The sequence below is a fragment of the Egretta garzetta genome, unplaced genomic scaffold (genome assembly GCF_000687185.1).
Source record: "Egretta garzetta isolate BGI_Z169 unplaced genomic scaffold, ASM68718v1 scaffold354, whole genome shotgun sequence".
NCBI lineage: Eukaryota > Metazoa > Chordata > Aves > Pelecaniformes > Ardeidae > Egretta > Egretta garzetta.
Genome location: NW_009259593.1, coordinates 2,042,249 through 2,059,322, shown reverse-complemented (window position 1 = coordinate 2,059,322; position 17,074 = coordinate 2,042,249). Strand labels below are relative to the sequence as shown.

The window sequence follows — 17,074 nt, the reverse complement described above, 5'->3', positions numbered from 1 at the left end:
CTGCGGGCCCCTCGTGAGGCGCCACAGGTCTGGGCATCTCCCCTTTCTAGAGGTAATAGAGGCAGGAGACACCCTCATGCTGGACTGAGAAAACAAGGGGGTGGTTTCGGTGAGCTCTCCCCTGCTGTGTTTTAAGAGGCACTGGTTATGAAATTACACAAACGGGCATGGGGACAGGATAGGTGTTGGCTAGAGCAGGTGCTGAGAGGCAGCAGAAAGCTCAGACAACAGGCAGGATTTGTCTCACCCAGGCCTCATCCACCTTTCTAGGGGCTCAGGGTAAGCAGAGCTGATTACAGCTGCTGACCTTCCCCTTGACAGGCTGGTGCCCAGAGTTCACCGTGCTCCACATTTTGCCAGAAGCAGCCTCCAGGCGCTATGGCCGGCTTTCCCCACACTGTGAAATCAGACCATCTCACTAAGTTGTCAGAGGGCTCCTCACAGTCCCCATTTCAGACCCTCAGTGCCTTGCTTTAGGAGCCCAAGTATCAGAAAAGACTTTGGAGTTGATCTTAAGGGAAATTCATTGAACTGCCAACAAAATCCATGCGTGTTCGTGTCTGCCATGAAGCACTTACACTGAGGATCAGGTACAACCAGCCTTGCAGATTAGGGTTTAAGATAGCTTTAACTAATTTAAAATTGACTGGTGTTTAGCATAGGTGTTCTTCAGACCTAGAGGTTAGTCTTGCCATAGGTTGTATTGTGTGGAACATCACTAATGCAGGATAAGCTATAAGTAGTACGGGAATAACAAGCTAAATGCAGACCTGGTGCAATAAGAGATTATAGCAGGTATTTCTCAAGTTTGTGAATTGGATTTAGGAGCTGAATGGCTACAGCAGATCTGTCAAGTTCAGCTAAGGAAAGAGATGTCACTAAGGCATGTCACAAGGGGATACAGCAGCCTTTTTAGCAAGCTTAGCCCGTTTGTCCCTATTTCAGTACGCCAATCCCTATAGTTATCCTGCCTGAAAGCCGTTAACAGTACGTGGTTTTGGTTTGTGCATGTCCTAGGCTAAGCAGCATTATTCTTGCAGGGACACCAAGAAGTTCTCTTCCGTTGACCCAGATCATTGATCAAGCTTGTCAAGAGGCAGATGCTTACAAGGATGCTGGAGTTGTAAGTTTTGGTTTCCTTCTTCCTATGGCAGCATTTATACAAAGCTGCTTCTGCATAGCCAATATTTTAAATTGAGTCTGTAATTCATCAAAAGCATCCTATTAAACCACGTGGTTTAATGGGAAGATGTTTAAATCCCCAACTTTTTATTTCAATACAGTAATTATGCCTTCTAGATTACAAAACCTAAAATAAGCATCACATGCACCCAAAACAATCAAAAAAGCTTAGATTCAAATAGTGCAATTCAAGTTGCTTAAATTGGATTACCATCAATTTCTGAGAATCAAGTCAATCTAAGGGTTAAAAAAAAAAAGTTGCCAGCAACGTATGGTTGCTGGCATTCTAGGTATCTGGCTGTAGAATGCTTCATCATATGGTCTGACAAGCCACTATGAAGGAATGCCTGGTACGCAGCTGAGCCACTGCATACATCCCTCAGTCACTTGCAGACTGCAGGATCACCCCGCATTTGCGTTTGTACCAAAACAGCACAGATTATTCAGGGACTAAAAAAAAAAGCTTAGGCCCTTTTCTCTCTTGCCCCCTTCTATCCTAGCCCCGCAGCACACCTGCTTTGCACATCTAGCAGAGAAGGCCCAAAAGGCCAGTCTCAGCCAGAGGCAAGAAGCAGCGGGTACTACTGACTGAATTGCTGTTGGACCTAAAGTGGTGTAGTAATCTTCATAGGTCAGTAGATTTTAACAGGGTGTATGTCCTTTTGAAAGGTCAGGTATGTTTTAAACATTTCATTGCACCTTGTCTTCAGGTGTTGATGTTCTTTTTCTTTGACCTGCCTACAGTATTTTGTGCATTTTCTGGCATGGTAAGGTGGTGTCCTAATGTCTGAGGATTGAAAGTGTCTTAAATCAACAGCTAGTCACTGCTCTGAACTGCTGTTTTCTGCAAAACTTTGATAACAAGCCAGTTGAAACCTTTTTAATGGCATAAATTAGAATGATACTTTACAGACTGAACAAAATTGAATATAAGAGCTTAGCCTAAATTACAGAAAACCAAGGTCAAAATGAAAGATAAGTCACATGAAGTAGTTTATGGGCAGAGCACTAGTAAGGCTAAATTAGGAATCGAATCTTGAGAACAGAATTGCTGAAAGGACGAACAGCAGTGCAAAAGAATGATGTGTACATAGGCAGGCTCCAGTGCCTGTGAACCAGGTGAGCATGTGCAAGTTGCCCATCCAGTTAGAATAATCTCTAACTGCAAGTTGTGCAGAATGAGTAAGTTTTCTTCCTTTTCGTGCCTTTTGAAAGAACAGGTGTGCAATAGCTCTGTATTCTGTACTGTGACTATATTTTGTCTTTACAGTTACAGTATCAACATGAGGTATAACGTGATTTGATCTACATCAGAAGAGTGGCAAGTACCAGTCTCTGTCTTCCTGTGTTAGAGGAAGTGGTTACACAAGCGATCTGTAACTCTTAAAGACATTGCTCCACATTCTAGTGCTTGGTTACCCATTTCCCTTACATAGTAATTACACACTGAAAGCTTTCGCAGCAGGAAGAAAACACCAACCATACCTAAAGGTGAGGGAGGGTACAGAAGCAGTTACTTTCACTGCTGACATGCACAAAGCTGGATCAGTTTTAAGACAAACTTTAATATCAGTACTAACACAAAATTTTAATTTGTGTTTTGTACTTCATTGTCTTTTCAGCTGTTGTAATAAATTCTGCTATTCCAGGCCTAACCGGTTTACTTTTTCTCCTACTGCATTGCAGTCTCTGAACTCGAATATATTTTTAAACTTACCTCTCAGGTAGGCAGATGAGGTGAATGCAGTAATTTCTCTACACATTTGGACAAAATTCAGGGCTTAAAGTTACGCTAGTCTGTTTCCTGTAGAAGTCACAAGAACATCAGTATACATTCTACACCAATCTTCATTCTAGAGGTCTGTACACAATACTGCTACAGCAATATGACAAACAATTCCTTTATTAATGCCATAAAGGTCAGAGATAATCAGGAGAGCTTCCGTAAATATCAGTATGGTTGCTTAATGCTTTCTGCAATTCACTTGTTTAGTTTTTCCTGGTACTTTAAGAGAAATGCAAGTTTTCATGATAGATACTTCAGGAGCTTCCTGGCTTTTACACAGAGATCACCACTCTTCCAGAGTAGCTATCCTGCTTCTGTAATGGGAATATATCCAAGTTTCCCCTCTCAGTACTCTGACTTAAGCTGTCTGTTTTTCCTGTGGAAGAAGAGCTAGAACCTTAAAGGTTTTTTTCCCCACAGATGTTTGTACTGACAGTATTTCCAAATGCTGCCTACAGTAGCCTTTAAGAACATATGTAGCTATCTTGCTGCTAGTAGGTGTTTACATATTGTCTCAAGTTGCTTGCAGTGGTATTAACATTTAAAAATAAAGTATACAGTCTTGCTGACTCAACATGCATTGCATGTAGAAGTAAATCCTAGTATATTTGGAAAAAAGGTGACTTGTCTGGCACATTAGCAGCTTAACATAATAAATATGAAAGATTTGTGATATTAGAGCACAGTAATGAGAACAAGTGAGTGCTCAGTTAGGAAGCCATCTGTGCTCAAAATGTATATGCTTGGTACTTGTGTGTTGCTAAACAATGAAATTCCCTAGACAAGGTTTTGTAAGCAGCAAGCTATGAGGCATCATGATCCCTCCAATTTGTATCTGCTTTTGTTTAAGAAAAATGCAAAATATATATACAAGTTAACTTCTATTCATTCTCTTCAGCCTGGGTGATGCCTACTTTGTAGCCAGAAAACAGAGCACACAAGTTCCCTCAATTTCATTGATACAGATCACTTTACTACTAGCTGCTATTATTTAGCAGTAGCTACTTGAGTAGCTGACATTAGTTAGTTAGAGGTACATAACTAAAACTATTTCTTTAAAAAAAGAACTCCCAACATTATAAAATTATATCAAGTTGCAAATATTATGGTGCTTCTTACCACATAAAATCTTAGGTTTGCTTCCTTTACCACTGTTGCCTCTGGAGATACATTTGTTACCATTCTGATCCTCCTGACCCGTCTTTTGTCTCTGTACCAGGAAGGGTAGTTGCTAGTACATGTTTTATATTGCGGATTTTAAAAATAAAAAGTTTCAAGCCTATTACTCTTATAACTACAATGATAGTTGGAATTCAAGTTACTTGCAGTTTAATAACAGTTGAGACAGAATAAACTAGTATTTCTGCATAGAAACATGTAGGTAGCTATCACTTGGATTATAGAAATTAACATTTCAAATCTTAGCTATATTATAGCAGAAAAAAAACAGCAGATAAACCTTCCCACAACTACTTCCTATGGTGTATGTAGGAGAACATAAGATACCTATTTACCTGTGCTAAAGCAGTAATCTCTTGCTCTGGAGGTGGAGTTTTTGAAGGAATTGCTGGGAAGGTGTGCCTAGACACAGCAAATAAACGGTCTACAAAGGCACCTGATTTCCTTTATAAGGGGCACGTGACTGTGGTGATGGGAAAGGCTGTAATTGTCTTAGTGCATACCTGAACCTGTATAATAATGGGTATGGTGCAAAGCCCACCTTTCTTCCTGTAGGCAAGAGGAGTTGCTTTAACTTTGTTATATACATATATATATGTATACAACATATGTATGTGTTTGTACATAAAGCCTATCTGTTAGGGGAAACAGGAGTTAAAGTTGCCCTAGGTAAAAATTATCTTAGGTAGATGCTGAGTTAAAGCTTGTATGATTGTTACACGTGTTGTGACTATTTTTGAGGCTTTTCTGCAGTGATATGTGTGCATGTGGCTGAAGTGTTTTAAGAGGTCATTTCTATAAGTGGAATAAAGCTAAGGAAATTATTTTTCCATATAATCAGAGAGCTATTTAAAGGGCCTATTTTCCAGTAGCTAACTGTGATACAAGAGGCACTTTGCACATATGTACCACTTCAGAAGTCATTCAAAGTAAAAAGGAAATATATTGTTTGAGAATTACTTATAATAACGCTATTCTATATAAGCAATACTTAAATCATCTTAATATTCAATGGAAAAAGAATATGAAAGGTATTTGCTTGAGTTTTATCTCATACTATCCAAATAAATTCTGCTTTGGAGAGTGTAATACAGTAGCTGTTCCCATAGACTTCTAAACTATAAGCTTAAGTTCCAGGAACTTTAATTTAGCATAACTGTTTTCTTTCTACCATTTTAATTAGCTGTCTGATAGTACTGAAGTCTGTTTTATATACATATCAATTCAGTAAACACAGAAATCTGTGGTGTTATATTTTTATATAAAATATGAAAGAAAGCTTTGAGTTAATGCATCTGTAATTCAGCTCTCTATTGCAGAACATATGTTGTTCTTTTTTAATTAAACAAAACATAATATGCAAAAGAACATAGTCTATCGGATGGTACCAAAAGAATAACACTTTATTAAAGTAATACCAAAAATATTCACTGTAACTGTGGACCTTGAGGCCATAGGAAGAGACAACTGCTGAAAAGTGAATATAGTAAGTTTAAGGCAGAAGAGAGAAATGTTGGAGTCTTCCCATATGCTGGCATTTTGAACTAGAATTCAATCGGATACTTTTTATGCGCAGTAGTATGGCTAGGGTTTTAAATTAATTTTTAAATGAATTAATTCATTAATGTATCTAATGGAATAATTTGCTTTATGCAAATTCTGAGCTGTCAAAGTAGCAGCAACTTGAACTGAGAAAGCTCAGTTTCGCTGAGGAATTCTTGTGGAATTCTGCCAGCCTGTTCTCCTGATTTTTCAGCTATTAGCATGGCTCCTTAGGAGCTGAGCATCTGAAGTCCCATTCCCAGACACCTTTTTCCTGCGTATCATATTGAGGTTGATTCTTGACTGCCTGAAAGCCTGGGGCTTCTGGTTTGCAGATCTAGCTCCTCACCCTTATGATAAGCTTGGAGTTTCTCAGATATCCAGATTTTGGTGAAGTCTGCCAAATAGAGCATTCTTGAGCCAAGGACCAAGGGCTTCCAGGTTTTGTGGCCTCAAGGAATTACCTGGTTTTGAGGGTTCTTTGCATTTTTTGAGTTTGTTTTGTTAAAATATTACTAGTTCTTCATTAATCTTTTTGCCACATTGACCAACTTTGCATTCTTACTTAGACTGACCTAATATATTTATATGGACAGAAGGCAAAAGGCTAAGGGATTTCTCTTTCTGTTGGTACTACAAAGGATTCATTAGTTGTGCCTGAGGTACAAAACCATTTGGTCAGTTCAGGTTTGTTGGAACAGTCCTGACCTCGTTCCAGAGAAACCAACTACAAGTTTGTAATTTTTTTCCATTTCTTAAAATGCTGTGGGTTTTCTGAGGACTGGTTGTCATCTTTGTCATATGGCAACCTCCCATCACAGGTAGAGAAAAGTGGATGTTAAATTACATATGGAATTGGATGTTGAAACAAAATCAAGGACAGATGTTTTGGTTAGTTGTCATATCTGGTTTTCCTTTGCCTATTTGAGGTTTTCTTGGACTGGAATTCTGTAATTAAATATGCTGATGAATGGCACCAAATAGTGTGTAGGTCTAATGTTGGGTGCTTACTATATTAGATCACTTTTTTCATTAATAGGTTGTGTCCTTTTATTTTTAAGGTAGCACGTATCCTGTGTATTTAAATACTCAGCTGTAAGTCATTTGGTTAAAGGCAGCTATACCATGGTGCGCTTGAACGTATGTGGGTCGTGCTTGGGCTGACCGTATTGTTCCACCAGATTATTTCCATTCTCAGTTTTCCCCATCTTCCATGTTAGGTGTTCATTTATGGTGTCTGTGGCTTAGCCTGTAATTCAGCCATTAAATGCTGACTGCGTTTTATATACTGTCTAATCTTTTACTGCCAAAAGGGCTTCTATACTACAACAAAGATTAAAGATGCGTTACATATGAAAGTTTTTAAAAAAGGAAACCTTTTCTTCCCCTTCCTGATTCTCTACATTATTATTAACTAAACTTCTTTGTTTAATCTCTAGTTGTATTTTTTTCCCCCCAAATGTTATTCTTTCTATTCTACAATGAAAAGTAAAGCTCTCAAATTTGTCTATTAAACTTCTTGTATTTTTAGATTGAAGCATATAAGAAATTTCTAGCTTCTTTTAACATTCTCACTGCAAATGCAAAACATCAGGCTTGAAATGTGTTTCAAGGCTATGCTTTTACTCTTGTTATAAGTCCTTGACAAAATTATGTATGATTTGCAGTTGTTGAAAACTTTCTGGTATATACTATACAATGATTGGAAAAGTACAAGGTACCAGATAATGTACAAAGATTTTCAATAAATCGCATAAATTATATCAGCAGAGTATTTTGTCATCACTCCATTGTTTGTTAAGAGTTTGTCCATGTGGAGTGAGAGGTATAGTAGATAATAAATAGTGGTATCTTCCTTCAAGTAATTCTGAATCCAGAATGGGAGAAATGTCAATAGTTAATACTATGGTATTAGGCACACTGCAAATAGGCACAATAATAGTCAAACAAAAAATTCCTTTATTTATCCAAACTAACACTTACTTTCTAACATTAATTGAATTGAAAATTGCCTTGATTATCTCTAAATCCTCCGTTATCCAAACATACTCAATATCCTATATTCCACTTGGATAATTGAAGTTTGACTTTACACTATTTTTAATGAGGTATAAGATTTAACTCATTCGCCTATAGTTCACAGTTTAGGATGGATCAAAGGAGACCAAATTGATGAATGTATAATTAAAATCACATTTATTTCTCTCCATGATTTCCCTGCAAATACCATGCTGTTGATGAAAGCGCTTTTTATAAGTGGCTGTATGCATCAACACAATTTACTGTAGATAATCCTTCCTTTGAAGGAAAACCTTTAAACTTCTGTGTCTTTTAATACAAAACAGCATAATGGTAAACTAGCCATGTTTTTTAAGTTCCTTTTTTTCCAGTTTAATCATATTTCTTTATAATAATCTCCACAGGATGGCTTGATAGTAGAAAACATGCACGATCTTCCTTACACGGTGTGTCCTGGGCCTGAAGTAACTGCAGCAATGACTGTCATTAGTGCCGCAGTGAGACAAACCTGCCCCCACCTTGCGCTGGGTGTCCAGATCCTGTGTGCTGCAAATCAACAGGCAATAGCAGTTGCTCTTGCTGCAGGTAATAGAAATGACTCATCAGTTATTACTGTTGTTTGCTATGGCATTTACTCTCTGCAAATTGTGCATTGTACTAACATAGATACCATGAAAAATGAGACATGAAAAGCTCACTGTACCCTGAAAAAGCAGAAATTAGATTTTGAGAAAGATGCCTGCTTGATTATAATAGATGATACTTGCGCACTGCTTCAGTAGGAAGCAGCTAAAAATCCCAAGGCCGCTGCTGCAGCTTTCTAGGTGAAACCTGTCTAAATATAATGATTAGTTTAAACCTACTCATGTCTAAAAGCCACCTTTGGTGTAACTCTATTTACTTCAGCTAAATTATATTTGAGGATCAATTTAACCCACTGTGGTTAAGCATCCTATTTCAACATCTAATTATATGTTGTTGCTACTACTGTTATCCATTAAAACTAAGTTTTCATCGCCTTTTTTAATGAATAGATGGAATGCAGCTTTTCATATAATAACAAAAAATTGAGTGTACAGCTAGCCAAACTACTTAAAATTAAATTGCATTTGGGGAAATTAAATATAAATTAATCTATCTTTATTGCATGAATCCTAGACTTGCTGACCTTTCTGCTCCTACTGCTTGCTGAAGCAATTTTAGTTTTTCATATGTAACATTCCATGATTTAAAGATGGAGGCTGGTTTAATACAGAAGGCTTGTACTTACTGAATACTTTATAAATTGAGGGTTAATGCCTGGTTTTGCCCAACAGAATTTTGCCCATTACAAGAATTTTTGATCGTACAAAAATTGTGATTACAGCACACTTTTGATTGTACAAATTTTATAAAAGGGCAGAATTTTGTAAGAATGCAAAAATAAAAGGTGCTGGTGTTTAGTTGAAAACCATGCTTCAGGTAAAATAATGTAGGCTAACTTACCTGCAGTGGCAGTTTTAATTGTGTTGAATATGTTCTAAAAGTCTTAAATTCCTTCTTTTCTTGGGGGAATTCTTGCTAGTAGATGTGTTTTGAACTCAGATTTGTTTTGCATGCTTTAAAATCAGAAGCTGACACTTTCAAGGTACCTAGCTACTAGACAAACTCACAAAACCTAATTTTTATTGCTGCAGTAGAACCTGTATGAAAACCTAAAATAAAAATGCTTATAGAATCCAGTTTTAGTTTTTAGGGATTGTATGCTTGTAGGATACTTGAGGTACATAGGCATTTGCAAAAATATTTACACATCTTATTTTTAAAAGCAATCATCAAACTGTTAGTGAGTTATGCATCCCTTTAGGAGCAAAATTGATCACTAAATAAGGGATATAGTGTGGGAACAATGTATTTCTCTTACTTCTCAGCAATTATTAATGAGGGAGAGAATTCCTGGAGGGCCTGGGTTTTGCTCAGCTCTACTACTCAACTGTTCTGCACTATTTGCTCTGTAACTGGAGAACACCAGCTAGGAAAAGCCTGAGTTTAACGCATTTCATTGCACTTCTCTAAAAATGATTGTCTCAAGTTCACTGAACAGGAAAGCAAAAATAAAAGAAAATCACTTTAAGCAAAGCCATAGTAAAGTGAGTGCTACTTTGTAGGTAGCAAGTGTTTGAGTAGTTTTTTAGTAGTGACTTTAATGTCAATACAATTTTAATAGGTGGCTATTAATAAAGCAAGCCCTGTATGCCTTCACTATAGAAAATACTTGCTGAAGGTGTTTTAGCTAAAAAGCATACGTAGCATCTCCTGCTACTATGCAGTCATTTCATTTTCCCTGTGGAAACTCCTGCCTTTGACAGAAATAACTGTTCTGAAGAGAACTGCACAAGGAAATCGTAAGTGGTCTCTAGGTGAAGGTAATGATTTTATTCTGTAAAGGGGGGAAAAAGTCAGCAGGTTTACAATGTGACTAGAAGAAGCTCAACATCAGCAACACGTGGTTATGCTAATAAACGTGTTGTGGGTAGCCAAATAGTAACAGATGAAATTACTGAATTTTCCTAGTATATTGACAAGTTATTGGATAAATCTGAAAAAATCAGTAATAAATCAGTGCATGAGGCATCTGAGAAGGTTGAGAATTTTTTTAATTTATTTTGGTTCTTTAGGAAACATTGACTATATTCAGTTAGGCACCTTTCCTTGAGGTGCTGGCAAAAATGTGTTCATGCTGCGTGCTTCAGCACAGGTATGGGGCAGTGGTAGCAGACTAGTGGGGGATCTTGAGGAAAAAGGGAACCACTGTGTCTCCACCCTTCTGACAGAAACAAGCAGTTCCTCATGTTATCAAAAACGAGCTATTGAGCCAAAACAGTTGTTGCTAATATCCTCCCAGCTCCAAAAGGTTATTGCAGACTGTGTTGAATGCTCTTGGTTCAGTGCGCAGACAGATCCACCACAGGACGTTGAAGGAGGTGGTTGCCCCAGGGCATCCATCTGGCAGGCCATGGCATTCCCCTGCCTTGGGCCTTGCTGCAGGGCCTGTGTTCCCCCTCAGTCAGCCCCACAAACCAGCGTCACTGTGTCTGATCTTTTGCTTTCACTTTTGACTTCAAGAGGTTATGTTGAAAGCTGCCAAATTTCCCTCTGTTCCTAAGGGCAGATAGGGCAATGTTAGCCCACTCAAAAATTAGTGTCATTATATACACAAATAGTGGGGGAGATTCATGTCACACCTTTCTTAATATTAAAAGTCCTCTGCTGCTCAATTTTTTTACTCTTCTAATGTAGGCATTTAAATTTAAAATACAGTAATATCCCTAAGGAACTGTAGGCTGCAAACCATAGAGATGACATAGAATAGGACAGTTTGGTATTTATATTTTTGACTGGAAGCCGTCTTAATCTCAAATACTTATTCTCAGAAAAACAACCCTTCTTAATAGTTAATTTTAATGACATCCTCCAAAGACTGTATTATCTTCCTTCTTTCCTAAAATGCTCTTTGTGGAGAAGCAAGTCAGAATTTGTTTGCTAGGGTTACTTTTCAATTGGTTCATTATTAACAGGTGTACCATGTGGTTTTTAAGGTGTATAATTTCCTGTTTGTAGTTTCTGATTTAATTAACTACATCTGCTTGAGGTTGAAACAGAATGATGTATATAAGCAGGTTGTATGAGCATTTGTAGAGGAGATGAAAATACAAATGCTCCCTTACTTTTGTTTCGCAAATATGACTGGTTATCACTTCTTAGTGGTCAGGAATGTCCACAATATGTTCACTAAGTCTGGGTCAGATACAGGCATAGTGTTTGGTTTTCAGTACTTACTTACCAGTGTGTCTTGTTCCCTGAAGTTGACTGTTGTGGTAATTTCATGTACTTGTGTTGTTTGTTGATAAACTTCCAAATTACATGGCTTTTCTTTTATTGAAAGTTTGCTAATTATGAAGCACTAGTCACAGAGGGGACTGTTGTGTCTAAAGGAATTGCTCAAAAGCTGCTATTTGTGTTTTTCCTTGGGTTAGTGAGATGTTCTGCTTGGCTCTAATCTATCAGGGTAGGTCTTTGCAGAGGAGATGCAGAGCCTTTAAAATACAGGGAGTATATGTTGGTGATACTCCCGTTGTTGTTTTGCACATTCTGCATGCTCTCCATTACCAACATGTAGCAGTGACTGAGAAGAAATAAATAACTGGGCCATCATCAACCTAGTGGAGACAAAGTTAATGGTGAGAAGGATTTCAAGAAATATTACCACTGTGGAATACTGGCCTGGCCATCTGCTGATCTTTGAGTCATAAAACAGTCCCCATAGTTGTACATCTGTAGTGATGCACGGGAACACTTCTGATATTCCAGGTACCCCTCTCTATTGTATCTTGACTCCATGGGGTGGAAAATCCAGGCACATGGGCCAGAGACAAATTATGCTCTTGTGTTCTGGCCAGTGCTTCAGTCTGGGTGCCTGAGAACAAGGACTGTATTTTTTCCCTACACCTGGGTGAGCCTGTGTTACACTCATCATGAATCAGGGCTCAGTTTTTAAGTTTATCTTCTCTCATCTCATAAACTTAGAATTGAATAGTTCAGTTGGAAGGGACTTAAAATAATCATCTAGTCCAACAGCATCTCCACCTGACTGTGAAACTGTCCTTTTATCCTTTAAGGATCATGTTACTGAAATCCCATTTTTAAATTAGTCTTCATCAATGATAATGACACAGTTGGTAGCTGATTAAGTGAGGCTTCATTTCAGAAGATATCCCAGGTACCCAGATACCTCCATGTCTTTTATAAATACAGCTTTGCTGTCTGAGACTGTTCCTTTCCCTCACCTGCCAGCAGAGATATCCTCCACAGGAATTCACTTGCTATAACCCATGATGCTGTTTAAGGCAGGATAGAATTGGGCAGAATTGTATACTGCTTTTTTTGGTTTTCTTTTTAACTGCCACCATATTAATGCTGTGGTGGGGGGAAGGCAGCTAAGATAACTGCAGCAGGGGTGTGCATGCCTTGAGAGCATCTATAGGAGCCATGGAGAAAAGCAGTGAGCGCTGTGGACTCTACTGGAGACCCTTCTCCCAGGCCTGCAATTCCCGCTGAGTGTGGAAGGAGCTGCTATAAGATGATGTCCTGAGTAGTAAAGGGTTTTTGCAGCATGGAGACTGTATGTCTCTAGCATCAATAGCATGCAAAGTCAATACTACTCTGTTTTCATTTTCAGCACAAAATCAGCCTTGCAGATTCTTTTTGAATTGGGAAGGTGAGAAGAGCTGAGAGCCAGGATTTACTGTGTATAAACCCCAAAATATCACTAGTAAAGTTACCTGCAGCATCTTGCCTTTATGTAAAGGCAAAGATGTTTGCCTGAAGTCCAAAATGCAGCAGTAGCCAGGAGCTGCTGCCTTGCAGAGGCCAGATCCCACTTCTGTGAAAGCACTCAATCCTATCTTCCAGATCTTTTTGACTTTATAACTCAAGGAAGAACCTTGAGAAGGAAGGTTCCTGAGAAAAGGCTTTTCAGTGGTTGCATTGACTGTTTTGTGCTGTTAAAATGCAATGATATTCATGTTTGCAACATTTAAGATGGATAAAGTGAAAGTACTATTTCCTCCAACTTAGTCTTGCAATATTTTCTCAGCCAGCGAAAGAGATGTTTCAGTCTGACATTTTTTTCCTTTAATCATAAATTATCATGGGAAGGAAAGAAAAAAATAAAGCTTTTCTCTACAATTGATAGATCCACAGCTGTTTAGGTAAAGCTGTTTAAGTAGGATTAAAGTAAGTGGAGTAACACTAACTTTTAAAAAAGAGACAAGCTCTAGTTCCTTGAAGAGGCCCTGCAGCAGCTGGTTACTTGATTCTGTATTCCTAATACAGTCTTGAAGTTCTGTTTATTAGGTTTTGTTGGAAATTTCCTGTTCTTGTTTTCCAGTGAGATTACACATTTTTTTTGTTCCCATATAAGTCAGAAATGGGACTGCCTGTTAACTATTCAACAGCTATTACTTTTCAACTTGCCAAATGTGAAAGTAAGCAATAGTATCATTCTCACAATTTAATGAGCGTAAAAATGAATTCATTAGCGGAATCTGATTATGGCTTCATAAAACAGAAGGGTAATGATTTGGTGCCTGCACCTATTACAATCGGTTAAAATTAGTATTTTCATAGCCCCCAAAAACCCAGATAGGGAGTGCAGTCTTGTTAAACTAAGTATAATACTAATGTTCAGCAGAAACTCATAAATTACTAAGTTAAGGAAATGCAAAACCAAGCGTCAACAAACAACACGTAAGTAGTGACTTCAATAAATGAAATTACTCAGTGAATGGCCCCTGTCCTGAGGCAGACATTGTGATTGTTGTGAAAATGTAACACTATCTCTGGACTCATCAATAGTCTTATGATTAGAGAAGTAATTTTTCTTACTTAACTCTGAGTGGTACTGTAAACTTGGGTGATTTAAACAGAACCTATAGTTTTTGCTCCTAGATGCAGAAATCTCAATCTAGCTATTTGCATTGTGTTTATTACCCACTGTCTACTAACACCTGTAATTATACTTGTGGCACACACTTGTCTTTGGATCCTGAGAATACTCCATGCTTTTCACCCACTAATCTCAAGGCACAGGACAGCTCGTATTTGATTTGGCATCCATCCGTGATGTTTCTTGTTTGCTGGAGTGTGTGTTGCTAAGCAATACAGGCCCTTCTCTATCAGGCATAAGCTTCTGTTTCTGCAACTTCAGGGCTTTTGGAATGAAACTGAAATTTTAAAATAAACAGGCACCTTGTCACTTGGTAAATAAATTTTAAAGATCATTTATGTTTATATATGAAATGAGGCCTCTGTCTAAGCAGTTCTCTGGTGGGTGGGATTGCATCCTTGATGGCTGCTTTCACATGCATTGGTTTCCTTGGTATGGTGTCAGCTCTAACCAAACGTGCAGCTGACTCCAAAGCTGGAGCAGCAGCAGAGCTTCAGAAGGGCCTGGAAGAGACCTCTAAAGTAAACTGGAAGAACAGCAAAAGCTGCACAAGATGAATGCAGAGCTTTTACCTGTATGTGTAGTGACAGGTGAAATAAACTTCAAGGCTATGAAAGACTGGAGAGAAGAGGGGAATACAGTAAGGAAGTCAGAATTCAATCTTGTGCCTCACAGCTGCAGGCTTATTGCACCGGGGCCCAAGGCTTCAGTATTTCTACACAGATATTTCAAGGCTGTGTATGGATTCTGTGAGAGTAGATGAACGGCCTGTGTGAAGCCATTGCTATTGGTAATCTTCCTCTTAAGTATCCATCCCACAAAACCTTCCTAGTGCAAAAAATGAATAAAGTGGAAAGACATGGTAGGGTTGATGGTCAGAGTAAGTTTGGAGTGGAAAATGTTTCACTCTTCCCAAACATTATCTTTTTGTACCTTTGGCACAGCTCTAGAAGTAATTTCTTGATGTGGTGCTGTGTAGAAAACACAAGCTACATTCAGATGGAGAGTCAAACAGGTTGTATATAATGTGTCACAGACTGTGTTTTCTTGCCTGATTTCCTAAAGAAAGAAGACTTAATGCTATTCCTCTGTCTGTGTCCGTGTCCTTGATGCTTATTGACCTGATGGCCAACTTCAGGCATATTTAACAGGGAAATAGATATTGGAAAAGAAGTAATACAATGAAAGAGTATCTGGAAAGAGGGGAGACACCCAAGTTAATGACCCTTTTTGGAGAGAAGACACATCATTAGGACAAAGGAGCTGTGTTTTGACCTACCTGCTTCTATGTCGGCACGTGCCCACTGGCGTATCATGGTAAGAGGCAGGGCAGAGTGTTCAGCTGCCTGTTCTGAGCCACACAGGAACAAACTGATAGGGGCTGAGAAAGAAGGGAACCGTGGGGTTAGGGAGAAAACTGGCGGGCTCTATGGAAGAGAAGGGAGTTGAAGGTAGTGAGATGGAAAGAAGTTTGAGAGAATATGGGTGAAAATAAAGAGTGTAAAACTTAAATATGTGGAAAAGCAAGGTTGGTTAGTCTTAAAGCATATGGAACAACATGTGTTGGGATCAAACAAGAGGGGCAGTAAGGTGGGGTTTTGTTTGGTTTTAGTATTTCTGTTTTTCAGTCTTCAGTTTTAGCTAAGATACTGCTAATTATTTTTTTTTTTAGGTCTTGATTTTATCCGGGCTGAAGGGTTTGTGTTTTCTCATGTTGCTGATGAAGGGATTATAAATGCCTGTGCAGGTAACCTGCTACGATACAGAAAACAGGTTGGAGCAGAGCACATTCAGATTTTTGCTGATATTAAAAAGAAACATAGGTAAATACAAGCAATATTTTATATAAATATGAGTGTAATAATAATCCTATATTTTTATCCATTTTATGATTTTTTTTTTTATGCCTATTTAGTATGAGGAAAGTTAATGATATAGGGTGAACTTTATTATTCAAGCAAGGTCTTGCAGTGCTATTAGAGGGGATATGTTTAAAAATAAATTTGCACCTGTAAGCTGCAGGTTGCTGCATCTGTGAAGTTTGAAGTTGTTTAACCTTCAGGATTTATAAATGCAGACTGTAAAAGTTTTGCATCTGGTATTAGGCGAGATTTTGTATGCTTGCGTATGTGCCTATTATCTTTAAAGAAATTTTGTTTCTGGAGGCTGGGCATCCAAGGTTATTTTTAGTTATGGAAGCAGTTGCCGTATAAAAGAATCAAAATCATAATATTTTGGCATTCTAAAAAGCTATTCTTTTTTCTCCTTCCTGCCAATAATACTGGTTTCTTCTTAAATCAGTGCTGTCTAGATACGGATTATGTTCTATGATTACCAAACAGAAGGAACTTACGACAGATGAATCCAGTTTCTTTTCTGCTGATACTTTATCATAACTGTCACATGGTACTTTCAGCTATTTAGATGTCACTCTTTAGGGTTTTTTTTTCCCAGAAGAACTGCTCAAGTGTTATGTATTATACATGCTAAATAACCTAATTGAAATGTTTGAGCGTAGTATGTGGGTAATCATGAGAATAGCCAAGTCTGGAAGATCTTAAATGCCTAATAAACAGGTAATAAATTTCAAAACAGAAAAGAAAAAATGCAGCATGGTCAAATCAGGCTTATAAGGTTCTTTCAGAGTGGTTTCTTTTTAATGATTTCTTTATATATACATGTATGTAGATATATATAAATAAAAATTAATTGCATTAGACTTTTTTATAAAAAAATTGATTGCATCATGTGATTTTTTTTTCTTTGTCTTGACAATTGATGAATTGGTTTTTGTTTCAGACAGATTTATAAAATGAGAAGGAAATGTTAAAGGACTTGCTGGTTGAGTCTTAATGTAGAAAAATATGCCTGCCACTGAG

The 17,074-nt window shown here is 37.9% G+C and overlaps 2 protein-coding genes across 2 annotated transcripts in view; one reads left to right on the top strand and one right to left on the bottom strand.

Annotated features, from left to right (window-relative positions):
* The window catches only part of CCNE1 (cyclin E1), a 20,508-nt gene extending 13,611 nt beyond the window's left edge, over positions 1–6,897 (bottom strand). The window contains exon 1 of the mRNA XM_009638035.2: positions 6,814–6,897. Coding sequence (XP_009636330.2) covers positions 6,814–6,897 — 84 coding nt within the window. The remainder of the gene's footprint in view (positions 1–6,813) is intronic.
* The window catches only part of CUNH19orf12 (chromosome unknown C19orf12 homolog), a 54,834-nt gene continuing 38,805 nt past the window's right edge, over positions 1,046–17,074 (top strand). The window contains exon 1 of the mRNA XM_035893622.1: positions 1,046–1,123. The gene's annotated coding sequence lies outside the window, so the exon portion shown is untranslated. The remainder of the gene's footprint in view (positions 1,124–17,074) is intronic.